This window comes from Pogona vitticeps, chromosome 5, assembly GCF_051106095.1.
Source record: "Pogona vitticeps strain Pit_001003342236 chromosome 5, PviZW2.1, whole genome shotgun sequence".
In the NCBI taxonomy this organism is placed as follows: domain Eukaryota; kingdom Metazoa; phylum Chordata; class Lepidosauria; order Squamata; family Agamidae; genus Pogona; species Pogona vitticeps.
The window spans coordinates 166,233,040-166,261,015 of record NC_135787.1 but is presented as its reverse complement, the minus strand read 5'-3'; the positions used below and the strand labels follow the sequence as shown (position 1 = coordinate 166,261,015).

Sequence of the window (27,976 nt, the reverse complement as noted above, 5' to 3'; positions counted from 1 at the left end):
AAGACAAACAGGCTCAAACTCACTCTTGATCATTTCTCTTTTCTTTCTTTTTTTTTTAATAAGAAATTTATTGCAAATATAGAAATTGATTTTCTCCATACAGGAATCTCTGATTCAAGGAAAACAATTTCGTGCCATTTAGTTTAAAACATGGGTGGGCAGGGTGAGATGGGGTGAGGGAGAAAGAAAGATCAAATCAAAACCAAACCTAAAATAAAATCAAATTTCAAAAAATAAATCTCCATACACAACCATGGGTCACAGGATTATAACAGGAGGAGGGAACCCAAGCGGCTGGTGAGGACCCAAACCGGCAGCTGCCTCCAGTTGTGTATTACATTCAAGGGGAGCAGAAGTGGGACTTGAGAAGGAGGCTTGGAGGGAGAGGGTGCACTGCCCCCTCCCTACTCTTTTACCACAATTCTGTGCTTGTGGGTGGCAGGGCTAAGCTGGGATTCCACCCCTATTTACAACTGGCTCCCTCTCCTCATGTCATTGTATGGAAACAGGAGGGTAGGAGTCACCTGAAAGCAAGGCCTCATATTGGACTCAAAGGCCAAGAATGGATGAGGATGTGGTAAGGATTTAAGGAAAATCATCCCTTCAGAAGATGGGAAGGGGAAATGTATGCGTTTTGTATGTGTGTTTGGGAAGAACTTCCCCTTTGCAGTCCACTTGAAGGGTACATTTGCTGTTCTGAAGTATGTGGAGTCAAATCTTCTTCCTGAATGAAATACATCGGATGTGGGGGGTGAAAAGGAGTTGATGCTACCCTTTCTTCCAGTCTGCAGCTGAAAGGGGAGACAGGAAGGCAGCTAGAACCGGCTTCATGGACTAGAACTCCACAAAATACCATAAAAGCAAGAATGTTATTAAAGAAAGCAAAGAACATTTTGGTGTGGGATGAAAGTTTCCTCCAAGCCCACAAAAATCCCCACCCCACCCAGGAAAAAAAAATGCTCAGTACAAAATGTTTCACAGTGAGATCCATTAAAGAACAACTTCCCAGTGTGTTTGTAGTTTATACACTGTGACTGTAAGGAGGCTGTTGTCCCTGATCCTGGAAAGGTTGCACTTTCACCTGTGTGCAGTTGTCATGGCTGTCAAGCAATGAGTGGGTGGGGGCCACCACATAAAAATGGACCAGCTGCACTCTTCTCTTTTGCATCTGAAGCCCAGGAAGGCAGAACAGATTTCTCAGTTCTTGGCTTCTTCCTGTGGCTGCATTCTTCTTGAGGAGTTCTATCTCAGTTGGGATTTCTGATGCTCAGCTACTGCAATGTTCATCTTGGCCTTCTTTTGCATCCTGGGTTAAGCAGTGCTACCCTGGCTGATTCCAGCTGGTATGTCAACAGCTGAGATTATATTTAAGGAAGTTGTCCAAAATTGATGGTTGCATTCCAAGAATAATCTATAATCTCCTCCAGTGTATTTCTATGCCCTCTCTTCATATCATTGCTTTCCTGATCTTGTTGGCATTTTTTCCCAGTGTTTTCCTTTGTCACCTTACTCTCACCATCTTTGCCAGCTTTTCCATAAAGGTCATACGACGTGAGAATTTCCCAGTGCTGGTGGTTTGACACATTAGCATCACAAAGCATCCAAAGGGCCAATGTTCTGAACAACATTCCTCTATGTTAGGAAAGGGAATATGTGGCCCTCCACATAACTCCAGAAGTCGCACTGCAATTCCCAATAGCTCTCGCTGGCCTAGTCAAGGGTGAAGGATGATGGGAGCTGCAGTCCAGCATCAGAACTGCCATAACATCAGATTATAGGCTATGAAGACTGCTGATTTCCTAATACTGTATATCACAATGTAAGATTAAGCACTTAGACAACAGTTATTAAACTTGTATCCTCTGAACCAGTGTGTCCACATCCCGTTAAAACTGCAGGCTGTTCTTATCAACAAAAATCCTCTATCTTCTTTTTCTTGCTGTATTTTTTCCTCTTCATCCCATCCTCTGCATCAGCTTTTCTTACTATATCCACTTCTAATATTTTAACCACTGCCATTACCCTGTCCCAGAACTGTTCTAGTAATATCTAAAGCGGGGGGAGAGAATATGCATCCCTCTGTATGTGGTTCAACTGTGGTACCCATCAGCTCTAGCCAGCAGAGTGAATCATAAGAGGAGCTGCAGTTTCACAACACCTAGAAGGACACACACACTTCTCATCCCTGATCTCTGGGGAAATTAAAGTAGAGGCGGTAGTGGGTTTCTCTGCAATCAGATTAATGTATTGATTTGGGGAACTCTGTAGCAAAGAAGGGGGACATACAGCCTCCTAGATGTTGTTGGAGTACAATATGCATCAGCCTTAGCCCACAGAGCCAATTGTGAGTGGCTGAAGGGAGCTGTAGTTCAACAACATCTGAAGTCACACACACACACCATTCCTAATACATGGGGAAATTAAAGTAGGGCTATTGGTAATGTTCTGTTGAGTTTAGAGCAGTGCTTCCAATCTTGGGTCCCCAGATTTCCTTGAACTAAAACTCCCAGAAATCCTGACAAGGACAGCTAGTGGTAAAGGCTTCTGGGAGTTTTAGTCCAAGAATATCTGAGGGCCCACAGATGGGAACTACTGGTTTAGACTCAGAAGTTAACTTTGGAGATTCCTAATAGCACAGTTCAAAGAAGACAAGGAGCACAGATTAAAAAAATCAAACTAGTAAAGAATTCCCAGTTCCTCTCCAGCCATCCTCACCAGCTCTGCAGTCCCCAAAGGCCCTCCAATAGCATCTGGGAAGAAGGCACCAAGTTGCCTACACTTTCCTTATGGTCTTATGACCCCCAATTCTCTACTCTGCCCCGAATTGCTGCTCCATTTATTTTCTGTCGCCTCTCAAAACTTTAGGTTGCTACGAATTTAGCCTGTACTTTGGGTTCAGTAAGTTAAATTGCCGTTTCCTGTATAGACCTTTAACTTCCAATATAGGGCAAAGCTGCCCAAGATTCGTTCTGTGTTTGCATTTTGGCTTGGCAATAGAGTTGAGAACAAAATGAGTTGCTGAAAAGAGAGGCAATCATTCATGCAACCCTCAGGGAAGTGAAAGGTCAAAAGAAAAAGAATGCAGGGAGATCACCCTGGCTCTTTAAGGAAAACTTCTAAAATAGGCACCTTCAGAAGCAAAGGTGGACTCGTCTCCCAACAAGTCAGAGAAACAGAAAGCAATTGTAAGGGGTCTGTTTATGTTGAGTAAGTGCTCCAGTTTCCCTCTAACCTATCCATTGAGTTTCATACATGTTTACCAACTCCTTTTAGTTGACTATCATAGGCAACTTGGAGCCGGGCAGGGATCAGAAAGCTGATGCCCCCAAAGTGACATGTAAACATTGGTTTGGGACATCAGTGAGACTAACCTGGACATAAGTGCTACAACTACCACACCTATCCTCCTCATCACTATATATATATTTTTTTTTCTGCAGTCCTGTCAATATTACCTCTCCTTCCCACCCCACCCCACCGCTTCTGACAGCCTCCAGCAAAAAGAGCGGAGTCGATTAGTATTGCAAACACATCGACACCGCCTTAGCCAAGATTCCTTGACATAAATTTCCATTTGTCGTTCATGAATATTTCACACCTACCTCAAGAGAAATTATCTGGCATAGGACGCAAGATAGCAGAGATAGAGAGCTGGGACAGCACTGCAGTATTTGACAGAGCTGTGCCAATGGCATCTTCTAGTAGGATCAAAATTCCAACCCAGAGTCTTCTTCATTGGCCATAGCTGCATTAGGAAAGCCCATTTTGCCCATGTTTTCTTGGGACAATTCCACTGAGTCAGTTCTAGAGGACACATAATATGCTTCAGGATCTGATTCCTCTCCAAGGCAGTCACATGATGGACTGTACTGAGAATCCATTCATGAAGTACATGTCTCCATCTTCCAAAGTGATGTATTCAAAAGAGTCTGTCAAGATTAGGCTTGTGTCTCTTCCAGTGGGTAACAGGCTTTTTCAGTTAAAAAAAAGAAGTATGATTTAACTTTGACTGTCCCCTTCACAAGATCTCTGCTTAGAAGCAAAAATTATTCCAGAGTATCCCTCAGGTATTTCTTCTTTAATTTGCGCCAAGGAAATTTTCTTCCCAGATATGTTTCAGGATTAAGTGGTAGGAACTATAGGTGTGCCAAACAGGACAGATAACTCTGCCAAGACTAATTGAGTGGAAGTTTTCACTCAAAGTCCACCATGTTCTCAAGGACGCCATCTTGATTGTTTCCAGCAGTCATGCCCAGATGGGTGGGAAAGCATAATTACCAGCACTTATTAGAATACATGGGAATCTTTTCACTGAAACCAAATTGCTTTGGATGATGCCTTCAATTATCCAAGGTGCCCTTAAAGCTAAGGTTTAAAAAAATATATATCCCTGAACAGTAATCAAATGGTCAACTAGCAGACTAGCAACAGATGTTTTTGGCCAAGGACTGGGAATTCTCTTGGCCCAAGAACCCTAGTTTCACAGGCATTTCTACACAACCAAGACTCACGAGGGCCAGAAATCACCACAGGATGAGCAGCACAGGTTAAAACACTGGGGCCATTACTCAGACCTCAGAAAATCATCCAAGCCCAAACCAGCGCACAGTTGTTTTGCCAAAGCGGCAGGGAGGAGCTTGCCTGTAAAAAGTGGACTGGGTTGAAAATGGAGGGGAGTTCTGTTTTGCTGGTGGCACCAGGTTTGGGTTCTCTTTGGAGTCCGCTCCCTCCCAAAGTTTTCAACTCACAATGGCAGTCAAGGGGGTATGGAGGAATTTGAGAGGGGACAAGGTGGGAGGAAGGAGCAAAAGAGCATGGTTAGGTTTAGTCTCAACAAACCAGCACATACACAAAAGATGTTTTTGCTCAGAAAAATACAGTAAAATCATCATGCAAGTAGAACGCTTAAATCTCCTCTTTTCAGACTCTCTCTCTGTGTATTTTTATAGTTGTTTTGAGTCTTGAACTAGCTTCAGGGAAGGGGTCAATAACAGAACTTGAGGAGCAAGACTTCCTTCCCCATTAACCTCCCCTCTCCACTTCTCCCCTATTTGAAATAGTCCCATTTAGTGCAAACTTCAACCGGAGACTGAGGTTGTCATTGTAGGATAGAGGAAGGTCATGGGTTACTTGTGTCTGCTCAGTGCCCACCCCTTTCCATCAATTCTAGAAGATGCTGGGCTTGCTAGGTCACCATTGCTTGTGTACCGAATCTTGTTTCTGCTTCCTTTTCCAGAGAAGAGGAGGGAAGGAGCCAGGATCAATGGTAATGCAGAACCCCCAGCCTCTTACACACACTCTTATCTTATCCCAACCTGTTTTACAGCAGAGATTAAGGGATGGCAGGGGGAGGCTGGGGTGAAGCATGAGACATGGGGGGGGAAGGGTTTACTTCCTCCTTCCTTCCATCATCTCCGCACTTTACCCTGATTCCGAGTCAAAAGGCAAATTATCTTATTTCCCTTGGGCTGCAAAAAACTATCTGTGGGTGGTGTCAGTGTGCCTTTTAAACAGTTACACACAAAACAAAACAAAAAGAGGGTTTTTGGTTGGGCCAGCTTCTTCCTCCCACTGATGCAGTAGTAGAGGGCTTGCTGCAACAATGTAGGAGAAAGTGCCAAATTTTTCCTATCTACACAAATAGTATGGGCCCACTCTCCCATCCAAGCTGGATTTTGGCAGTCCTGTGGCATTGGGATGATCCAGCAACCCTAAGCTTTTACAATGGGGATGGGGGCCTATCCACAGGCCACTCACTGCTCATTTCCTTCACCAGCCAGGAAGTTCTAACACACATGACCGCATCCGACCCATTCTGAAAACCTTCCTACCATTCACAAAATCCTACTTCCCTTCTTGATTTAAGCACAGTGATGGCATGTTGCCCACATTGTCTCCTACGTGCTTTACATGATTCCTAAACTGTGCTTGATCTTGCTGTTATGTGTGTAAGAGATCACTCCATGGCAAATAGCCCACAATACAGGAAACATGTTCACATGTAAAGGAGCCAATGCCAGATGTCTGGGGTTTCATTTATAAAGCTAGTGAGATACTAGCCATGGACCCCCACTCACACTTGGGGTTGGGTTCTGGACTCCTTCCCACTTCCAATATAAGTGATCACCAAGAACCTTTGACAAATCATCTCCTTTCTTTCTTTGGATTCTTCGAGTTTCTTTCATTGGGTAATATGCTCACAGTGTACATGCCCCCAATATTTAATCACATCTGTTTGTTCTAAAGGAATGCCTTCCTGTTGTCTCCTGTCAAGATCCCATAATGATCATCACATTCTAGATACCGTCCCTGGAGATCTAAAAGAAATCTTCCCATTGAATTCGTCTCACTCTCAAAGAAAATCTCTAGATCTCAAAATGCACACTTAATCCCTGGCATTTGTCTTTGGAATTCTTCTCCCTCCCCTTACCCACAAGAAAAACTTCAGCACAGCTTTGCCCATGGAATCCCACATAAATTCTCTCCTCGACATTTCTACTCTGTTCTCACCAGGTACACATGCCTCTGAGATCTCAGTTTCTACTGGTTTCCCACAATAAACAAATCCCTGAGAGTTAACCCACCAACTCAGGATGGCACATCAATGTGCAGATCAGTGAAGGGTCTTTCTCTTCTGTGGTGCTGAGGGGAAGCACAGAGTTCAGTGTGGGAGGGAAGTGCTCTGCAACTCAGTAAACGTCAGAGTTCAGGTAAATTAATTCTTTCAACTTTCATATTCTACAGACTGTAATCTGAAAAAGGGAACATTTGCAAGCTCTGATAATTTAGGAGGAAGAAACCAAGTCCTCCTTTAGTGTTTTGGACTACAACATCCCTCAGCTCCAGTCAGTATGGATAATGGTCAGGGGAGTTGTAGTCCTAAACATTTGGAGACCACGAGAGTTGCCTAACTGTTCTGTAAGCACTTACTCTTCAGCTTTTGACTTTTCATAAGATAAATTCTGTCCTAGAAGACCAGTTTCCACTTGCTCACATTCAGCTACACTGTCCTCTTGACCCCTTCTCACTCTGAGAAGGTCAATGGTCCCCATATGTTATGGACTGAAACTCCTAGAAGCCCTCACCAGTAGTTGTGCTGGCAAGGATTTCTGTAAGATGTAGTCCAAGAACATCTGGGGACCCAAGGTCGGGAAGCACTGCACTAGATCATGGTGTTTCTTTTAAAAAGAAAATCTAGCTGTTCTTCATGCTACTGTTGCATCCTTCAAGGAGACAACTGGGAAAAAAGGAAAAGTGCTTCAAGAGGCAGATAAATTAGCTTTGATTGCAAAGCATTCCTCTCTCTCCTCAGCTAGCATGTATACATTTGCAGCCTCTGCCAAGAAAAGAGAAGTTTCTCATAACAGAAAGGGGATCCAGTCTGTAGTCTTGAGACAAGGACCCTTTGACCCACTTATACTCATATGGCAACATTTGTCAATATTTAAACACACATACAGAGGGAAGAGGTTTTCCACAAAGATGACCTTTGCCCAGGATGGTTAAACTTCAGAAAGGAACGGCTAGCGTTAATTCCGTGGCTGCAGTAGTTTGTGCTTTATCAGTGTGTTTTGAGACAAAGAGGACAAGATGGATGGGTGTGAAGGTACTACTTACTAGAAAACATTTGCAAGGCAGGGATACAAGGAAGCCACATGGCTAGGAACATAGGTAATGGCCTTCTCCCGAGTCAGGACACTAACTAATCTGGTATTGCCAGCTCTGACTGGCAGCAGCTCTGCAAGCTTTCAGTCAGCATTCTTGACTGACTTTGGTTGGAGATCCCTGGTATTCCTCAGTGATCCATAACCAGGTGCAATGAGATCAGATATGCTCGGGATGGCATGGTTGGGAGCTAAAGGAGGATATGCTTTCTGACTCATTACAATGTATATGAAATGTGGAGCATGGGGCAGGGCAGAATAAAAATGGTCAGACAGACGGTCCCTTTTGCTTGGCACAAGAATAGGAGCTGGCTTCATGCCAAGTCCGATACAACTTAGATCCTGCTGAAGTTAAGTGAGATAAGTTAGTTAAGCCTCATGGATGTTGTGGGTAACTGTCTCTTCAGCAAAAACAAAAACAAAAACTTATTCCATTCCCTCTCATAATCTCCTGGAAAACAGAGGTCCCACAACGTGGCTCTGTTATGTAGATTAGCACATCACCTATAGTGTGATGCTATACCAGGATACCATCTCAGGTATTCCAGCTAGATCTTCTTACCTATATGACCTCCTGGTATCTCTATCCCTCTGGTCTCTGGAGGACACACTGGAACTGAGGAGTTGACTTGTAACAGCCCACACAGTCCCAGCTTCCTTCGGCCCTTCTGCCTGTGCATCATTCTCAGGTACTCATAGTGACACCCTTCCCTCATAATGTAAAGTATGGAAACATTTATTTCTCCTTATGTTCCCAGAATCAACATTATTGAAGCTATAGTCCAAAGAAGTAACTTTTCAATGCCTAGGTGTATAATGAGGCATGGTAGTCATTAATGGGACATCAGCAGCTGCAAGGAAGCAATGGCCATGGAGAAGAGAAGATGGCAACTGGTTCAGTGGGTAGAACTAAGCAGGCTGCCGGTTGAAGCAGCTGGTGGCAAAGATTTTGCCCAGATGCTTCATTAGCCCATCTCTATGATGATCCATTGTGCAATGCATTGCCTGTCTCAACACCTTTCACTGAAGGCCTTCCTGGAGAACAACATCCCTTGCTTTCCCAGGTCCATCTCACAATATTGTATCTCAAGATTTTCCTAAACTTTATATCAAAACCACCAGCAGCTGCAGCATTTGATTGTTCCCCTTCACTCTGCTCCCACTTAGGTCAAATTCTGGCAGTGAGGTGTAAACAAAGTTAAGAGTCCCCTACAGGGAATCTTGTCATGGATCTTATCAAGTCTTTCAGAGGAAGGAGCCATGGACTTTATTCTGTCTGCTGGTCAATGTTGAGACTCTGCTCCACAAGGATGCACCATATATCTCTAGAAGAATGTATGTGCTGTTCCTTAGATGATGGTGGTGAGGTCAAGACTCCTTGAGATCTTAGAGGGGTTATAAGTACTGTCTTCCTCTCCTTTTCCTCCTGCTGAAGATCCTGCCTTCCCAGTTTTCAAAAGTTACTTTCTTCAATTGTAACTGCTATAATCCCCAACCAGCAGAATAGTAACTTTTCAAAACTCTGCTCTTTCCCTATGGCGGACAGTACATGGTCCCCTCTTCTTGGAAGACAGCTGAATGATCTACTGTGGTGGCGGAGGCTTCTCAAAAGCTAGTGCTCTCTCTCTCTCACACACTCTCTCTCTCTCTCTCACACACACACACACACACACTCTCTCTCTCTCTCTCTCTGTCTCTCTCTCTCTCTCTCTCTCTCTCTCTCTCTCACACACACACACACACACACACACACACACACACACACACACACACACACATGCTTTGTCTCCTTAACAAATGGGAATACAGAAAACTCAGGATACCCTATTATGGGGTCATTCCATTACCCAGACCCTTCCACAATGAAGGAAACCAGGATATCCTCCAGCCATCTACATCAATCATTACTCATGCACATGTGAGGATATGCCAGGAAAACACATGTGTGTGCACACACATACACACCATGCACAAACATTTTGCTCTTATTTCTGCTTGTAGATATCTCAGCAAGATATGAGATAAATGGTAGCATGAGAGTAGGCCTAGAAAACCCTGAGCATAGAAATGACATTAAGTTTTGTGACACCACATCCTTTTCTTGACACTGGTGTCCTTCAAATGTGACCAATGGTGTAAGGAAATCATTGGGCTGGATCCAGATTTAGTCATGCTCAGAGAAGATGCACTGACTAATGTCCCATTAATTTCAGTGGTGTATGACTAAGAATGTATATAGACAATTGTACCAATTCGGTAACACTTTAACTATCATGGCTCCATCCTGTGGGATCACTGGATTCATAGTATGGTGATTAATTCAGGGGAGGGGACTTGAGTCTCCAAGCACAATATTCTAAGTACCTCCCCAAAATGCAAACCACAGCTTTCTATAGGATCCAGCAATGGTGTTTAAAGTGGTATCGAACTGAAATAATTGATACAATCCAAGTCTAAATTCCACCCATTGTTCTGTGAGCAGTTCCAGAAAAGTGGAAATAATATTTAAATGACTAACTGTAACAGAAGTCCTGGTTACTAGTGTATGAATTTGGGAGCTGTGGTCCCGAGCAGAATGCTAACTCCACATTGGGTACTTATGTGACCTGTCTCTGCCCATATATTTTGGGCAACACTATTCCAAGGGTTTGTGTGGCCCATTATGTAGGAGTGTCTCCTATGCACTAGGATAATTTAAAAAAATGCCTGTAAGCATGGGAAAGGGAAGAATGGAGAGGCAGCATCACCACCATCCCCACTTTGCAAGAGAAATGATGATTAAAAACCTGCCCCTTTCTGGAATAAAAGAACAAGGAAACTAAAATGATGATTAGTGCCTTCCTTTTTCCCTAGTTGGTATCCTTCATCCCTCATCTCTGTTACCCATAAACCCATGAGGCTTGCTAACAGCCATTCCCCTCTCTCCACTGCAGTATCAAAACAAGAGTTTCCTCCCCACCACCTGAAGGAGTCAGAAATGGTCCCCATAACACAGTAGACACAATTCATTTCACTTGGGTTTTTCCTGTTCTTTTTTGTTTGTTTTGTTTTTTGTAAACTTTAACAAATGGTTTTCAGTTTCTGTTGTCAGGTTTGTTGTTTTAGGTTCACAGTCAGGTGGGTAAATTGTGTGTGTGTGGTTAGAGTTTCCCCCCTCCCTTTAATGGGAAAGTCACAACTTCTGTTGAGCAGAGACACCTTTCCAGTAATCCAAAATATCGTGCAGATCTTCGTCCTTGGCAAACTGGACTTTCTTCCTCAGGGCGTGGCCGGCTGCCATGTAAACTTCCTCCCGGTGGTGCTTCTTGTAAGGCCGGAAACGCTCCCAGATCTTATGGGTGCTCTCTGATGAGTACTCTGGGCTTGACGAATAGCCCGAGAAGTAATGTCTAGGCGAGAGCTGGGAGTATGTGGAGTCCCGCTTAGAACGGGAGAGTGGCTTAAGGAAGGACACCCTTTGACTTAAGGTATCACCACTCTCCTCATAGTACAGAGCTGGAAAGGAATGCCGGTGTTCACTGCAATGGTAGGAAGGTTTTACCTCCAGGTGGTGGATGGCACCTGGGGATACAAGGGGAAGACGATCCAAGGGGCTGTTGAGTGGGCTTCCTTTCTCAATGTACTTGGAGTCTGCTTTGCTCAATGGTGGATGGTCAGGTACATCAAGGCTGAAGACCTTAGCACTCTTGATGGAGCCACTGGAAGAGACACTGCAAGTTTTCCGGGTCACGGCAGCATCTGCACTGAGCTGGCGCTGCAGAGGATGGTGGGAACTCTCCTTGTAGGGCGGTGAGAGGAAACTTGGCCGCTCCAGTCCACCAGAGGAAGTAGCCGGTATGGACTGGCATTCAAAAGCCATGTCAGAGTCAACACCACCCCCTCCCCCCAAGAATGAGGCAGTGTCCAGCTTGAGGGCATCAATGCAGTTGTTGATTATCTGGTTCACCTTGTCTACTTCCTTGGCAATTGTTGATATTTCAGCTGCTGAGCCTTGCCCATTGTCTAGTTCATGAAGGTCATCATCCCTCTGTGACCTGTCCATCCCATCCCCACCACCTGTCCGAACCTCTATGTAATTGCCCTTGGTAGTGACCTTGGGAGTCTCCATGCCAGCTTCCATAGATTTCGATGAAGGCATCTTCTCACCAATCATGGATGGAAGAGAGGACATCCGGGAAACAGGGATAACTGGTGGCTCTCCTAACTTTTGTGATGGATGAACTATTGAACTAGTGTCAATATCTGAACCATAGCGCATCTCCAAAATGGTTTTTTTTACATTGAGCGATTTCTGCTTCTCCTCTTGCATCCGACGCTTCCTCAGGCAGTAGTACACAATGCCAAGGATAATAACCATCCCGAAAAGGCATCCCAAGATGGTCATGATGTAATGGGTAGTGGTGGAGGTATTGGGCATTGGTTCCTCTCTCCCTTTGCTCCTAGTAGCAAAGGAGAGGCAGGTGTGGTTATAGCGCTTGGAGTTACGTATTGAAGCCACACAGAAGGTGTAATCTGTGTGAGCCTTTAGGTGGGTGAGAGTGACAACTTCCTTCTTCTTCTTCAGATTCATAACATCAGACATGTAGCTGTTATTGTACTGAACCAGCACATACATCTTGCTGTAAGGTGATGGTATTGTCACCACCAAAGCAGCTGATGTTATAGTCACCTGCTGGAGCTTGATGCTTGGGTTGAAAGAGGAATCAGTGGTGGCAGATGCTGGAGGTTCAACTGAGAGGAAATCACCTGGGCTAATGCCTGAGTTTTCAACATTGTCGTCCAGGTCCCTCTGAGGATCTGTGATGAATTGGGTGGGTTTGATTCTGGAGATGGGTGGAAAGGTACCATCCCCACACATTGACTTGAAGATGGTGATGGCATTGCGACTATGGTGTGGCCGAGGCATGAGAAGCGGATAGCCAGCAAACTCCCGGGGAGTCTCACACTGCAGGCGGTCATAGTTTTTTGTGACATTGTTGAAGGCTACCAACCACATAAGGAAGCCATAGAGGTTGCAGTCACAGTTGAAGGGATTCCCAGCAAGTTCACACACCATTAGGTTGCTCAGGCCGGTGAATGTGCTTCCCTCTAGCCGGCTGAGGCGATTGGAGGACAGGTCAATGCTGATGAGACTGGGACATTCGTTGAAGGCATTGGGGGTGACCACCTCAATCAGGTTGTGCTGCACAAAGAGGAACTGGAGGCGGCCCATGCCACGCAGCATTCCTTCAGTCAGGTTGGTGAGCTTATTGTAGCCTAGCTGCAGCACCTGCAGGTTGGACTGCCCCATGAAGGCTCCGTCCTCAATGTAAGAGATCTCATTTTTGGTGAGGTTGAGGTCCGTCAAGTTCCCAAAGCGGCTGAGAGAGGAATAGAGCACCACTTTGAGTTTGTTCTCATTCAGCCGCAGGTCATGCACAGTGCTATTGATGTGCTGGGGAATGGTCTCATAAGGAGGCTGGTTCTGGCTGCAGATTGCAAGCCACACATAACCTTTGTCTCCTTCGATCAGCCAGCAGTCACTACGGATCAAGCTGGGGGCAAAAACACAGAGCAGGAAAGCCACCCAGAATCCCAGACGGAGCATGATGGGCTAAACTGCCCCCTTTTGGCTAAAAGAGGCAAAAATTGCAGCAAAATTTGAAAAAAGGAAGATGTCAGAGAACAAGTGATGCCCTGGGAACTTAGAAACAGAAGGGCTTAACCATCCCAGTCCTATTTGGTGCCACCATCGCCACATGTACCCCGTTTCATGAACAGACAGTGACAGATCTAAATAGATTCAGGATTTGTTTGAACTGTACTTGGAGTGGGGAGGGGGAGATATATAGTTGGATATATTTGTGCTTCTTCTCAAAGCCAAACAAAAGCAAAACATTTAACTCCCCCACACCCTCCCCTCAACAACACCATGATGCGTCTGGAAGAACAAGGCCTTTGTGTCACTAATACTCCTCTGGTATTTCTTCTTCTTCTTCCTCCTCCTCCTCCTTCTCCTCGTTCTTCTCTCACGGATCCCCTCCGGAATGCTTCAGAACTTCAGATCAGACCCCAAAAATGTATATATAGATATATAGATATATAAGGAGTGGAGCAGAAAATGGGGAGGGGAGAGAGAATGAGAGAGAGAGAGAAATCCATCTGTCGCTGAAATCTGGAAAGGAAACACACAAGAGACAAGAAGAGGCATCAATTAGGGGGGGCTTTGAAATATGAAAAAAGACAGCTATGTTTCTTAGTTTCACAGAGATTGGGAAGAAGCAAGTGGAAACGCTGGGGTTGGATGGGGGGCATGCCTTGGATTAGTACTGCCAGTACGTTGAGAAGCTTTGGCGAACAAAACTCTTGTAACATAATCTTGTGGATCATTGATAGCTAGAAGGGTACTTGGGTTCTGTTACATAACAAAGCCAAAGTCTAGTTGGGAGTGGAGGGGGAAGCCAAGAACATGGAAGATGAGAGAAACAAAAAGGAGGATGTCCAGCTGTGGTTCTATCGGCTTAGAAAATCAGTGGGGATTTTCAGCTGTCTCTGTAAAGATACACAAATACACACGCACACAAGATAAATAAATCAGGATTCCAACTAAATGCTTTTCTCTTCCTTGATGCAAAAAAAAAAAAAAAAGATAAATAATTCATTTGTTGTATAACCGCTCTTGTTCCGAAAATAATTCTCTCGCCTTAGCACTGATGGTGGGGAGTGAGGGGAGGTAGGGTCTTGCTGAGTGCAGAAGACGGGGGGGGGGCTTTAATTGGTGGAAAGAACGGTACAGCTGTGATGGTCACAGCTGGAACGGATTCATGCTGAGGCACAGAGAAGATGTGTCAACAACACCACTAGTTATCCTTGGGGCTGATCTCTCTCTTCCAGTATAAGGAATATATCACCATCATTAGTAGTGAACGTGTGCTTCCCCCACGTGAGCCACATAAGGGCTTCCACACTAAGGACTGCATGTATTTTTACAGTGAGGTGATGATCAAAGCCATGGCAGTGTGCATGTGAGACCAGGTATGCCACCTGACCTGCAGAGTGTCTGGTCTTTTTTCATCCAACAGACAAAAGACAAGTTTCTAATGGCCATGCTGGTTGGGGAATTCTGGGAGTTGTAGTCCAAAAAACAAAAACCTTTCCAAACTTTGTAAATTGACTGTATATTATCGGAAGAAATGGCTTTCTTCCCTCTCCAGCCAGAACCTGCTGTCAAGTTGGTTTCATTGGGTGAGCAGTAATTCTACAGTAGACAACATTAAATATATATTTTTGGACTGCAACTCCCAGAATGCTCTTGCCAGCATGGCCCCTATGGAATGAGGGCAACTCTTTCTCCACTTTCTCCTATTTATACAAGCCTCTAAACTTTTCTCCTTGCAAGCCTTTGCTAAACAATACATTTTCCTTTCATATTTTTAGGATCAAGTTTTCATTTTTAATGAATACAATACCAATGCTCACGAGCAGATCATGGGTTGAAGGAACTGATCAATGATTTTTTAAAATGTAATTTTTTGTTCTTTAAATTTTAGTTTATTTTAGTTTCCATCACTTTTCTCTATATGTATATTCAGAATTAAGTCCAATGAATGCAGAGGGTCTTCTTTCCTGGTTCAGTGCAGGGCTGTGGTGAGGCTGAAGAAGCCCAAGCCAAGATAGGGAAGGAAAGAAATATTAAACCATCCTCCAGTTCATAAGCCTTGCTAGATCACTTCCACTGAATGTTTCTGTGGCTTGGGAATTGCTTGTATCAGCTTTTGGGTGATGTAGATAACAGTCTTGATTATAAGGACTCTTGGAGAATGGAAGAGCTTAAGATCTTCCATTGGAACATCCAAGTTCAGGATCTGCTGACGGTGGAAATGTCACCAGTGGTTGATCTATGGTGTTGAGCTTTCTCCAGAGATACCAGATTCCCAGCATAACTTCCCTTTGCTTCTATAGAGAACTTTTGCCCTGTTCTAGCTTCCTCCAGTCAGAAAATCTGGGATTAGAATTATTCTCTTAGATGTCAAAGCTGATTTGCCTACAAGAGCTAGCAAAATGTGGGCTGCAGGCTGCCTGTAGCTCCCTAGGGGCCCCAATACACCCAAACAGCCTTTAGCCTTGCAAGCACAAATGCATTCCAAACTGGTTAAAATGAAATACATTTCCCCACAAGCAGCCATGCGTTATGGCTCACGCCATGCCTTTCTTTCTCCCCTCCACCCAACAACTGAGGACAGGTGCCATAAGATCTTTTTGTATCACAGGAAAAGCCTAGCTGTGTAACTCAGAGGAGGGAAGACCTGACAAAGAGAGAGGGGGGAAAGTGTTCAAGAAGCATCTTAGCATTCATTTTGCTTTCACTTAACAGGCACCTTCACTTCATTCATTCTTGTTTTACATGTAAAGCCTCCACATTTTGGATCACGACGGAGGTGACAAGTAAAGGTAGACTACCCAGTTGTTGGGGCTTTGTTCTCAATCCCTCAGTGTCACAGTGCATACTTGAATAAAATCATGTGACATGGTTGTGATGTTTCCCACTCTAAATAATCGTCATTCTTGTAAGAGTATATGAATCAATTCATTATGCTTCAGTGCTGGGTATCCTGAGATGTGAAGAGTCCCAAACCTTTGTATACACACTGCAGTTTAGAGACTTAAGACAGCAATCACCAAGCTATCATTATCCTATGGTTGTAGTTCACACCAGAATGTAAATATATGATGGTGGTGATTCACATTCCAACTTCCAGAATTTGCCAGCTGGCACGGCTGGTATCTCCTAACTAGCACTGGCCCTTCTCCAGGGCAGTGCTACCTACTTGTGTTGGGTTACCACCATCCCCAGGCTTTGGCAGTCTCCAGATTTTTCGTTCTGAGGCTGTTTTACTAAGTTCTGCCCTGGAACTTTGCCCAGTTCTACTCAGATCTCTGGGAGGTCCAGCTCCTTGCCCGAATTCCCACCTTATCCAAGGACTTGCTTCTTTGATTGAATTTCTAGTCTGCTCTTGTGAACTTACCCCTGAACATCGCCTGCATCAGCATACAGACCCCACACAAACTGCAAATCTGCAAGACTCTTTTGCAATATGACTACAGTTTAAAAGGTATATGGATATATTATATGAGTAAATTAATCTATTGCTTAAATTTACACATAATGGGAAGAATATATCAGAAGCAGGAAGCTCACAGGCACTGTCTCAGCATCATCTGAGAAAAGGCATTCAAACCATATAAGCAGAGAAGAAAAATTCTTCCTTTATGAAATCTAAAAACAAGTGGCCCTTTCTTGTATCACTAAAATATTTAAATATCACATACTAACATATTTAATGATATATTTAATGATATGTATAACATTTAATATTTAAATATCTTTGTGATCCAATAAAAATATTACTCACTATTTTTCTTGGCTTTTGCACAAGGTCCAGAGGCCTATTTTCCTATTTTTGTCTTTTCTGAAAGTGCTTGCCATTTGTACACTTTAATATTATTAATAATAATAATAATAATAATAATAATAATAATAATAATAATAATAATAATAATAATAATAATAATAATAATAATAATAATAATAATAATAATAATAATAATAATAATTATTATTATTATTATTATTATTATTATTATTATTATTATTATTATTATTATTATTATTATTATTATTATTATTATTATTATTATTGAAAAACTCTTAAAAAGATATCTGTTGCATGTTGGCCATGGAGGGACAATCCTGCACCTTTTCAATGAAAACAAAAAAAGAATGGAGGAGGAAGGCACTCAGGTCCTTTTAAAGCTGCTAGGTGCATGTTAATATCCTACAACTAGAGATGGGGACAAATAAAAAAATGGCAATTCATTTTGATCCGTTATTCATGAAGGTTAACAGGTCAACAAATACAAATATATTAATATTCTTCGATGAATCAATGGATTGATCCGTCGATTTGTCTACACTTTAAATGGCTATAACACTGGCCCACAACCACCTAGAGACACCAAATTTGCAGGGAAGCTTCCTCAGATGCTTTTCTACAACTCCAGAAGGATTAGTGAACATTGGATCATGGACCCCTGAGTTATATGGTCACAAAAAGGACCCTGCAGGAAAGTTCCTCCCAGGTATTTAGAGACTCCAGAATCACAAAGAAGCATCCTATGTCTTTCCCCAACACACCTGCCAACTTTGATGAAGATTGGATATCAAACATCCATTATTTGCGCACAAATTGGTTTCCCCCAGGAGACTTTACCAACACGACACAGAAGCCCATTCCACCTATCGGCCACTGATCAGCTGATCAGAAGCCGATAGGCAGCCATCCACACACACATAGCCAGACACCCCCACAGCCTACCCCCACACACCTTTCCTTTCCCTACCTTAGCCCCCACCCCACTCCCACCAACACCCCCTTAGCTTTACAGCTGCTGCCGAGGTCTCCATCAGGCCTTCTCAGCCCCAGCGTGTAAAAAGGGAGACTGGCTGCCCTTTGCAAATATGACAGCTGTGGCTTCACTTAAGGTAGCAAAGCTGCAGATGCCATCTTTGCAAAGGGCAGACTGGATTCCCTCAAGGCAGGCTAGGCTGCCCTTTGCAAAGATGGCAGCTGCAGCTTCACTACCCTAAACGAAGCTTTAGCCACCATCTTTGCAAAGGGCAGCCAGTCTCCATTTTTACATGCGTGTCTCTGAGGCCAGAAGACCTAGGCAGCAGTGATTAAGGTAAGAGGGTGTCGGTGGGGGTGGCATGGGGTGGTGTGGGGCCTAAGGTAGGGAAAGGAAGGAATGGGGTGGTAGGCTGTGGTATTGGATGGCTGTGTGAGCTGGTGGCTGCCTTTCTGCTGCCACTCAGTTGTTCGGTGGCCAGTGGGTGAATTGTGTGGGTTTCTTGGGGGGGGGGTTTAATACGAATTATGAATAAAATGGGTGAATATTGTCCCTTTGTATTCATGGGGGTCTCTGGAACCCACAAATATGGATCAATGAATATTTAATGAATTGGCTATATTTGTCGGAAAAAGCGATCCGTTTTTATATTCGTCCCCATCTCTGCTTACAACACTTAGTTGTGCTTCTTGGAGGCTTCTGGGACACGACTGTCCCTTTTTAGGCTGGACTTCATATTTGCTAAGGCAGAAGTTAGAGGTCCAAGGGAGATGCACTAGGGGCCTTGGCAGGCTTCATGAAGGCCTTGGGCTGTACAGTTTTCATGCCTGCCCTAGAGGGATGTCACGGCCATGTGTGGATATACTACTAGATGAATATACAATATAGCTGAATTGTCTTCAGAACTATAACTCTATATACACTTACTTAGAACTAAATCCCTTTATAAACATGCATCCTATTGCACTGTCAGTCTCACATACCATAACATAAAGCAGAGTCTCATGTCAATGATGTTGCATCCTTACTCTATAAATCATTTATAATTGGATTTGAGCCAAGTAGGATCTCAATTTGGCCTCAAGGTACACATTTTAAATTTGGGTCAGTTGGAAGAGGGAGGAAGCTTTTGGTGAAATCATTCATGAAAAAAAAGGGTATTTGGGGAAAGAGTTTCCATCATACTATAATCGAATATCTATTCAAACCCTATCCATTCTCCAAGTCTCTAAAAATACCTATGCTAGACTTCTGTACATTATTGGGTAAGTAGAACTGCTTAATCAAAGACTGTGAATGCTATCTTGCAGATTTTCTCTGGAGCAACTTGACTCTCTCTGAGGCTGTGGGTGATAGCAAGGCCCCTCTCACGGGAGCGCTGTCCTTCCCACTCTCTGCCGACAAGGAGGTGCAAACACCACCCCTCCCAGGAAGTATAGACCACCTGAGCAAAACCCTGGAGGTGTGGAGGAGAAACTGAGGGGAATGTCTGTTGGAGAAGGCAGGAAGATCTTGGCGGGAAGAGAATGACAACTCTGGGTAGAAGTGGAGGCGGGGTTAGGAGATATAAGGAGGACGGAAGACAGTTTGCCAAGAGGTTGGGAGTGGATATGGCAAGGTAGAGAAGCTAAAGGTCCCAAGAGAGGAGGCTGATGCCCGGAGATGCAGTGAATGTACACCTAAACCCTCTTATTGGGGAGAGTGGGAGATGAAGGAGTGGGGGAAGAAGTTGAGGGAGAAAAGGAGAAAGTTGAGAGGGAAAGGAGAAAGAGATTGGAATGGATGATGATGCAGCAGCAGCAGAGAGGTCCTTCAGGAGACTTTGGAGGATGCCTCCCTTCGAGATCCAATACGGACAGATGACCGGGATGAAGATACAGTACCCTTATTGGAAGGAGAAAATGAACGATTGTTGAATGCAGACTGTATCCTGGACTGGCCGGGTCCCTGGAATATCCAGGAAACTATTCCGTTCAAAGTTGAAGACTGGAAACCCCCTCCTAACCTGTTGTTAGAGGGAGACAATGGTTGGAATACATTTGTAAATATAGGTTGTTTGTTGAATAATCCAATAAATGTGACTCTGATTTCTAAACCTAAGAAGTCCATCAATTTATTTGAAGAAAAAGGGGAGCCAGGACACAAACGCTCACACTGTCCCCTAGAAACCATGGCCAGCATCTTGTTTATTTTATTTTACTCGTTATTTTAACTTGTATGCTGTTTTTCTCCTAATTAAGGCATTCAAGGTGGCTAACAAAATATTAGAAAACAAACCAACTAAATCAACTCAATTGTTAAGCTACATGACCACAGAAGACTAATTGTATACGCATTCTCCCAAATCTGGCAGGCTCCTCTTTGTGCCTCTGGTCTCACACCTCTTTTTGAGATTTGGATGGGCATCAGGTTGCGCAATCAGTCATGTGATGGTGGGAGTGTCTGCCAGAGCAAGGGAACACTTACCCAATTGCTCTTCCATTCCAAATAGGATACTGGCTCACATTATTGAAAACACAGCCAAAATATTCCAGAAAGGCTGCCAGACAAGGAAAACTGGGAAAGGAGATATTCATTTACCTAAAAGGAATATATAATTTTGCTCACCTTTACTTAATAATGCTCTATAAAACATCACCTCAGTTTGTAGTAAGTTTATGCCGCTTACTCACAGAAAGATTTACAGTACATCCTTAAATATGTTCCATCTATCAAACTCCAATATTTCTGGATGTCCTTGTTTTAGGCACTTTGAAATAAAAGATGTTCAGCTTAAAAAAAAAAAACTCTAAAAAATGAGGGGCCAAAATGCTATCTAGACAAAGAAGGAAATATAATGTCCACCAGCTCAGAAAAGTATAGGATTTAACCATGTCCTCAAACACCAAGTGAACTGGACACAAAAGTATAGCAAAGCTTATACAATTTCTATCATAGTTCCAGTACACCCCTTTCTGAAAAACAGCCCATCTACTGTTCATAGGCAGATACCACTGACTGAAACTGCAGGATGTCCAAACAAAGAAATAAAATACAGCTACTTCTTCGAGGGTGGAGGTGTTTGTTTTCAGAAGGACATCAAGTCTTTCCTGCTATAGCAAAACTCAGTTTCCATTATAAAGTTGTAAATAGCAGGAAAAAAATATGAAGGAAGGAAAAGGCAGGAAGAGAAAAATGCAGACCCCTAGGAAAATTTGGTTGACTAGATAGCTCAGTAATTTAGCTATCTGGCTGCAGAGCTGGAGATTGTGAGCCTGATGCTCTGCTGTGCCTCTTGGAAGTAGAGCCAGCCTCGGGTGAGCTGCACAGTCGCAGGACGCCACTAGAAGAAGGGAACAGTAAACCACTTCTGAGTAAATTCTACCTGGAAACCCCTGAAAAAGGTCAGCAAAAGTCAGAATTGACTTGATGGCGCATGATTGTTATTATTATTAAGGAACTTAATCTGTAGAAGGACAGATCTGTACTGATCTGGGTCTCTAGAATTAGTAGGGCAGCGGGATTAAAGGATCACAAAATCAAGTTGGAAAAAGAGACGGTTGAACATTTAGTCATCCAAAATGAAGAGAAAAGAAGAAAATTAGGAGGCGTGGGTAGGGAGCAGGAGGCAGGAAAGATAAATGAGGAGGATTTGGAAGGACGAACCAAGCTTTTTTTGGGGGGGGGGAATGAAGTTTGTGATTCTTAAGGATAGCAAAATTATTGTACAGTACTCGTGATTTCATACTACAGAGTTCATATTAGCTGTAGAATGGTCACTTAAAAAGTGTGTGTGTTTGTCAGAGAGAGAGAGAGAGAAAGCAACAGACTCATAATATAGATGAGAACATCATTCAGTTCCATAAAGTAGTTTCATAATTTCTGCCTATTATAGATGGAAAAGAAAGAACGTGAGACTGTAACAAATGGCATGTGGAGAAAATGATGCTGACAGATTTCTCCATTCAGGCAGAGTGCTTGGAATGCTCAGCTCTTTAAAGTCTGCCTTTAAACCCATGTTCAGCCATGTTTGTGAGGCAGAATTAGAGTGACCACATGGGGTTTCCGTCTGGCTCCTCATTAAGACCACTTGCACAGGAGGTAGGTACAACATAGTTTTCTTTGTGCAGGAAACAGTTCCACATACAAATTTGGCCAATGACCATGGGTGAGAGTTTCATTTGGTTCCATTTTGATATAAAATGTGCACATTGCATCATAAAAGGGACAAAAAGAAGTTGTGGTTTTAAACATTCTGAAAGTGAAATTCACAGATTTGTTCACCCTTAATTATAAGGTGGGCTATGCCATTCCTATGCTGTGCACCTCAACTAATGCCATTAAAGAGACTGCATATTAAGGAGGAGGAGAAAGAAAAGCACCCACTATAATGGACAAGCCAGCCAGCATGATGCCAGTATTGAGAAGAAGCAGTTCAGTGCCCTTAGGACTGGCCAGGAGATATGCTGATTCTTGCACTTGGCTGCAGCTTCTCTGGATAGCTAGTAAAGCACTTGGGTTTATAGTAATCATTCTCTCTTTGCTTTCTTCCCGTGAAGTCAAAATGCACACCACTCTCAATCAAGGTCCATGGCAGAAGCCGCAGGCATAGACAGAAGGTAAAAGTCAGATATCTGCAGTGTTGGCTGAGTATTTCTGGAAGTTGACATCCAATAAAGTAACTTCTCCCAAGCTCTGGGGTGAATCAGTTAATCCACCTGAAATGATGTCGAATACAAAACCATGGGCTTGATACCTCTGGATTTATACCAACTGCCAAGAAGAGATCAAGTGGACATAGTATGATGCTTTGTTCCATATCACATGACCATAGGTTAGTCATTTATTTCAGACCTTACCTACACAGTTCACTAAAACCTGATTTAATAATCCTTGTTAAGTGTTGCGGCTTTCCTCCAAGGTATTCTTAGCGACTGTTCTTTTCGAAAGGTTCAGCTATTTTTCTAATCTCCTTAGAAAATTATAATCCCCACAGTTCCTTCCAGGAGTGGAAACCATTATACTTTGAAACAGAATAAGGCGGCTCTTGATCTCTGACATTTCTGAAATCTGCACGGATTGGAAGGCACCCATGTTGCCAATCCCCATAGTAGAAGGGGATAATACATGTGGCTGAGGGTAATGCAATGGAAAGATATCAAAGTTTAGAAACACAATTTGTTTTAACTACAACTCCCAGAATCCCCTAGTCCTCCTGAATTGTTGTCCACAAAAGAAATATTCCCAACCTCTGAAAAATGCACAAAATTTGATCTGATAGGACATCTGTTACTTCTTTTCTTTCCTCTGGTACTTTTCCTGCATGTATAAGCAGAGCTGGAAAATCTAATTTTAAAAAAGGAATTAATTATATTTACTGTTCCAAAGGCCAGAAGAGGCAATTAGGCTATTTTTGCGTGGGAGTGACATTAGCCATAGGTGGCCCATAGTCAGAGCAGGACAGCACCTCTTCACTTTTGGACCAAAATCCAGCCCTGAAGTTCTCTTTCCTTAAGTCACTGTTATCAGGTGGTGTAGTTACATCTTTATTACTAGGAGGGAGAACTACTTAGAAGTCGCTTTGTTGTTTGTATCTAGTTACCTTTAAGCTCTGACACTAAAATGCTACATATCTGGACCAGAGGGAAGCTCCCATGAAGACAGGCTGTTCAAAATGTAGCTGCTGCATGGCAGACTCAGTGGCTCAAGACACAAGGAAGCTAATGGAGAGCAAACTGGTTTCTCAAAGATTTGCACGTTTGGAAAGGGGCAACGTGCGTGCAGCTGTGCGTGACAGCCCCCACCCCCAGGGAATGAGGGCATTAGGAAGCAGGCACGTATTCTACCGTCGCATAAACGGTGCTAAGAGTCTCCCCATTAGACATTTATGCTTGACAAAATCTACCCAGTGCTCAGATGGAGGCCTTAGGGATATCAGAGCAAGCCGAAAGATTGCAAGGCTCTGCCTTTCCGGTTCTTCTGCTTGATGCCCATGCTCAGATCAGACGTCTACCTTCAGGGGCACCTGTGCCATCCATGGTTGTTGGTTATCAAACAATATTACCTGGTTCCTTTGTGTGGCTTCTAATGCTCTCTATACTGGCTACCTGTCTCTGCCTTAAACTACCTGCCATGGGTATGCTGCATGAATGCTGTTTCTCAGAGAGTCTTGTGACATTCCCAGATTTGCCAATGAATAATACAGGCAAACACAGCCTGGAAATGGAATGTTTTAAATGCATCAGTGTGGCATGAAGTACTGCTTGCCTGTTATATTGCTTATTTCTTCCTATTTGCCAGTGCATTGTTCTTTAATTGCTGTGTTGGAATTTGCAAACCAGGCACCTGTTTTTTTACAGATTTGTTGTGCAATTCATTATTTGGTTCTTCCTCCCTCCTCTTGGGAAAACAAGGAAATTTTCCATTTTAGTGATCGCAGTTCGCTGCAGGCTGCACTGGGAGAAAGCCCCACTGAACTTAGCTCTTTTGAAGAAGACACGAATACCATTGTGTTTTAAGCCTCCCTGGTTTCAATGGGACTTCGATACATGTACCTTTCCTTGGATTGTGATCAGGAAAAATTGACTATTCTTCAATTCCCAGTTATTTCATCAACTTGCAATTTGTTATTTGCTTGTTCATAATATGTTGTCAGGTGTTCATTATCATTCACCTTTCCCTGACGTTGCATATATAATGCATCAGCTCCCTATTTGATATCAACAATCAGTCATTTCATTAATTTGCTATTTGTATTCATTATTCTCACTAGTAACTGAGTATATAGCAGTGAGTTAGGTATCCAGCTGTATCCAGTTTGACTCCCGACTGTGCCTCTCAGGAAAACAGCCAGCCTGGGTAGCCTTGGTCAGGCTACACAGTCCCAAGATACCCCTAGAAAAAGTTTACTGGGAAAACACTTCGGAATATTCTCTTCTTAGAAAACCCTTGAATGGGTTGCCATAAGTCAGAACAGACTTTATGGCATGTGACGATGATGATGTTCAGAAGACAACTTAAAATGTCACTTTTCAGGAAGGTTTTCCACACCAACCTCATTTTATTTTATGTTCCCTGTCCTGCCGTCACAGAGAACTGCCTTTGGCTACACTTTCTCTTATTTGACTAATGTTTTAATCTTTGTGCACTTCCAGTTTATCATTACACTAATAGGTGGTATAAAAATCAAATCAAATCTATCTATCTATTGATCTATCTATCGATCTATCAAGCATCAGACATGCATGATCGGTCTGTGGGTGCTTCCATTTGTTTGGTGGGTTGTCGTTGTTTTTAATTCCCCTTTCATTTTGTTCTTGCCTTTTTCATGTCTGTGAGTCTGATTTTGAACAGCTCTTTTAGATGTTATTTTGTTGTCGGGTATTGTTAAGTGCTATGTGCACTGAAGAGGGAAACATGTGGGGACAGCCATGTTCGTGTAGACTGTGCTTGCAATTGAAACTGGGAGAGCAATTGAGTCCTAATCCATAGCCCTCCTGTCTGGAAGAGAGTTAGGAAGGGCCAAAGATGCTTCTTCTCCAGCAGAGAAGAGTTCTTCTAACAGGTGGCTGGGTGCATCACCATCCCAGAGGCTACAGTACCAACCACGGAAAAATCTGCTGACCCAAATCTGTCACCAGATATGGAGACCAAAGTGTTGCCTTCAACATGCGGTGGGAGTGGCCTTGGATCTGCAAAGACCCAAAGTTTCATCATCCCTCCATAAGACCACAGGACTAGATACCATCTACCATAGCCAATTATTGTGGGCATTGTAAACCCTCAAAATAAATAATTTAGTTTCAAAAGCTCTGTATTGCTCCTTCTTGTTTTAGTCTATAACTTCATCCATGTAGTTTTCTTAATGGTGGCAGGTGAATCCTCCATTATTATGCAACTTGCTTTTGTAACTGGGTTGAGATGAATCTCTACATGTAGATAAAAACTGAAGGAGACTAGTTGTGCACAGATTTGAATAAAACAAATTGATTTATTCATTCAGATGTCTCCCTGAACCCCACATCATCGCCCATGATCTCTGGGGCCTCTGGAGGTTCATATCTGAAATACTGTATCCAAGAGGCCAAAAGATGGAAAGCATTAATTTGGTGATTGAAATATATAGTAGACTGTCAGCACTATTTAATTAATTGTGAGCCCTCAAGTTAATTCTAACTAGAGATGGGGACAAATATAAAAACGGATCAGCTTTTCTGACAAAAATAGCCAATTCATTAAATATTCATTGATCCGTGTTTGTCAAATTTTAAGTCACGATGAATATGGATTAACGAATATTTTGCTGTTTATATTCGTCCATTGTAAAAAAAACAAACCACCATTCTGCCTACTGGCCGCTGATCAACTAATCGACGGGCCAATAAGCAGCCACTCACCCCCACAACCCACCTCCTTCCTCTATCTACCTTAGCCCCCCCCACACTGACACCCCCTTACCATAATCACCGCCACCAAGGTCTCCATCTGGCCTCCGCAGCCATGGCATGCAAAAAGGGAGACTGGCTGCCCTTTGCAAAGATGGCAGCTGCAGTGTCATTTAGGGTAGGGAAACTGGAGCTGCCATCTTTGCAAAGGGCAGCCTGGATTCCCTGTAGCGGTGCGGTGGGGGGGGTGGCAGCAGGGGGGTGGGGCAGGGTTTTTTTTAATAACTCCCACGAATCAATTAATAACTTTGTTATTCCTCACTTCATGGGGGCAACTTCGTGCTTTGTGACTCGTCAACTTTTGACGACTCACAAAGCAGAACAATTCACCAAAATGGTGAGTCATCCCCAGCTCTAATTCTAACTGATGGTCATCCTTTTCAAGGGTATCCAGGTAGAAAGTACTCAGAAGCACTTTACCACTCTCTTCTTCTGAGAGTATTCTGGGATTGTGCAGCTTGCACAAGGCCACACAGGCTGACTCTTCCAGAATGCACAGCTTGGAACTGAACTCTCAGCCTCTGACTCTGCAGCCAGATACCTAACTCACGGAGCTATCCAAATTACAAATAAAAAATAACTCATTTTTTCCAATAACAAAGGCATAACAACGTGATATTACAGAATTAAAATTTTTATTTGTAATTTTTTGCTTCTGCTGGAACAGACTACTGAAAAATATGGCTACTGCTCTGGAAGTAACTATAGATAGCATTTTTATAAGTAACTTTCCAAGCCAGAAACACAACAAGGAATGTCACCCCACCATCACCATCTCTAATCTTAGGAGAAAATCTTTACCAAGCCAAACCTTTCAAAACCAAAGGTAACTATATGTAAAACAACTTCATATAAATATACTCCCTTCAATGACGTGGTCCTGAATTCATTAGACAGTGAGAAAGACTGAAATTCAAAGGAGATAAATGTAGTCGATCAGGGGCCTTGAAACAGAGGCAAGAGCTTTAGAAGGTAAAATCTCTTCTGTGCCAGGTATAAGACCAACCAGGAGATCTTTCATGTATCAGCCATCTCCCAATCAGGGCAGGAGCTATCTTTTTATTTTGCAAAGAACAAAAATCACTATCCATATTAATATCATTATTAAAGATTAAAGAGGATTTGCAGTTTCCCTGGTCTAGTTGGCAGGCCCACGACCAGGGCAGGAGAAGAGACGGGATGGCTCAGCGGGGAGATTATGGAATCCATCCAAACGGTTATCACTAATAAATCAGTGTGCGTCACTCTCTCCCTGAAGGGAGCAGGGTACTTAGCAAGTCACTCCATCCTTCCCCGCAGCCCCCACCAAGATGTAGCCCAGATGGGCAAAGGATTTAGTAGGCTAAGTGAGGGAAGCTCGCTACAGGGAAGTTAATGAACTAGGCAAAAGTGGTGGTGGCAATGTTATTATGAGGGGAAAGCAGAAAGTTATTTTTGTGGACTACAACTCCCAGGATTCTGCAAACTGTAGCCCAAAACAGGGAATGGCAGGGATGAATATCA

General features: G+C 43.2%; 1 protein-coding gene across 5 annotated transcripts in view; it reads right to left on the bottom strand.

The window, feature by feature from the left end:
• Positions 1-19: 19 nt before the first annotated feature.
• ELFN2 (extracellular leucine rich repeat and fibronectin type III domain containing 2) overlaps positions 20-27,976 on the bottom strand; it is a 167,780-nt gene continuing 139,823 nt past the window's right edge. For 4 of the 5 annotated variants that reach the window (XM_078376175.1, XM_073000083.2, XM_078376176.1 and 1 more), the window contains one exon: positions 20-13,818. In XM_078376175.1, the coding sequence (XP_078232301.1) occupies positions 10,837-13,251 (2,415 nt within the window). In that variant the 5' untranslated portion in view covers positions 13,252-13,818 and the 3' untranslated portion in view covers positions 20-10,836. Of the gene's footprint in view, positions 13,819-19,933; positions 20,085-27,976 lie in introns of those variants that run through there. The other variant, XM_078376177.1, reaches the window with a different exon arrangement.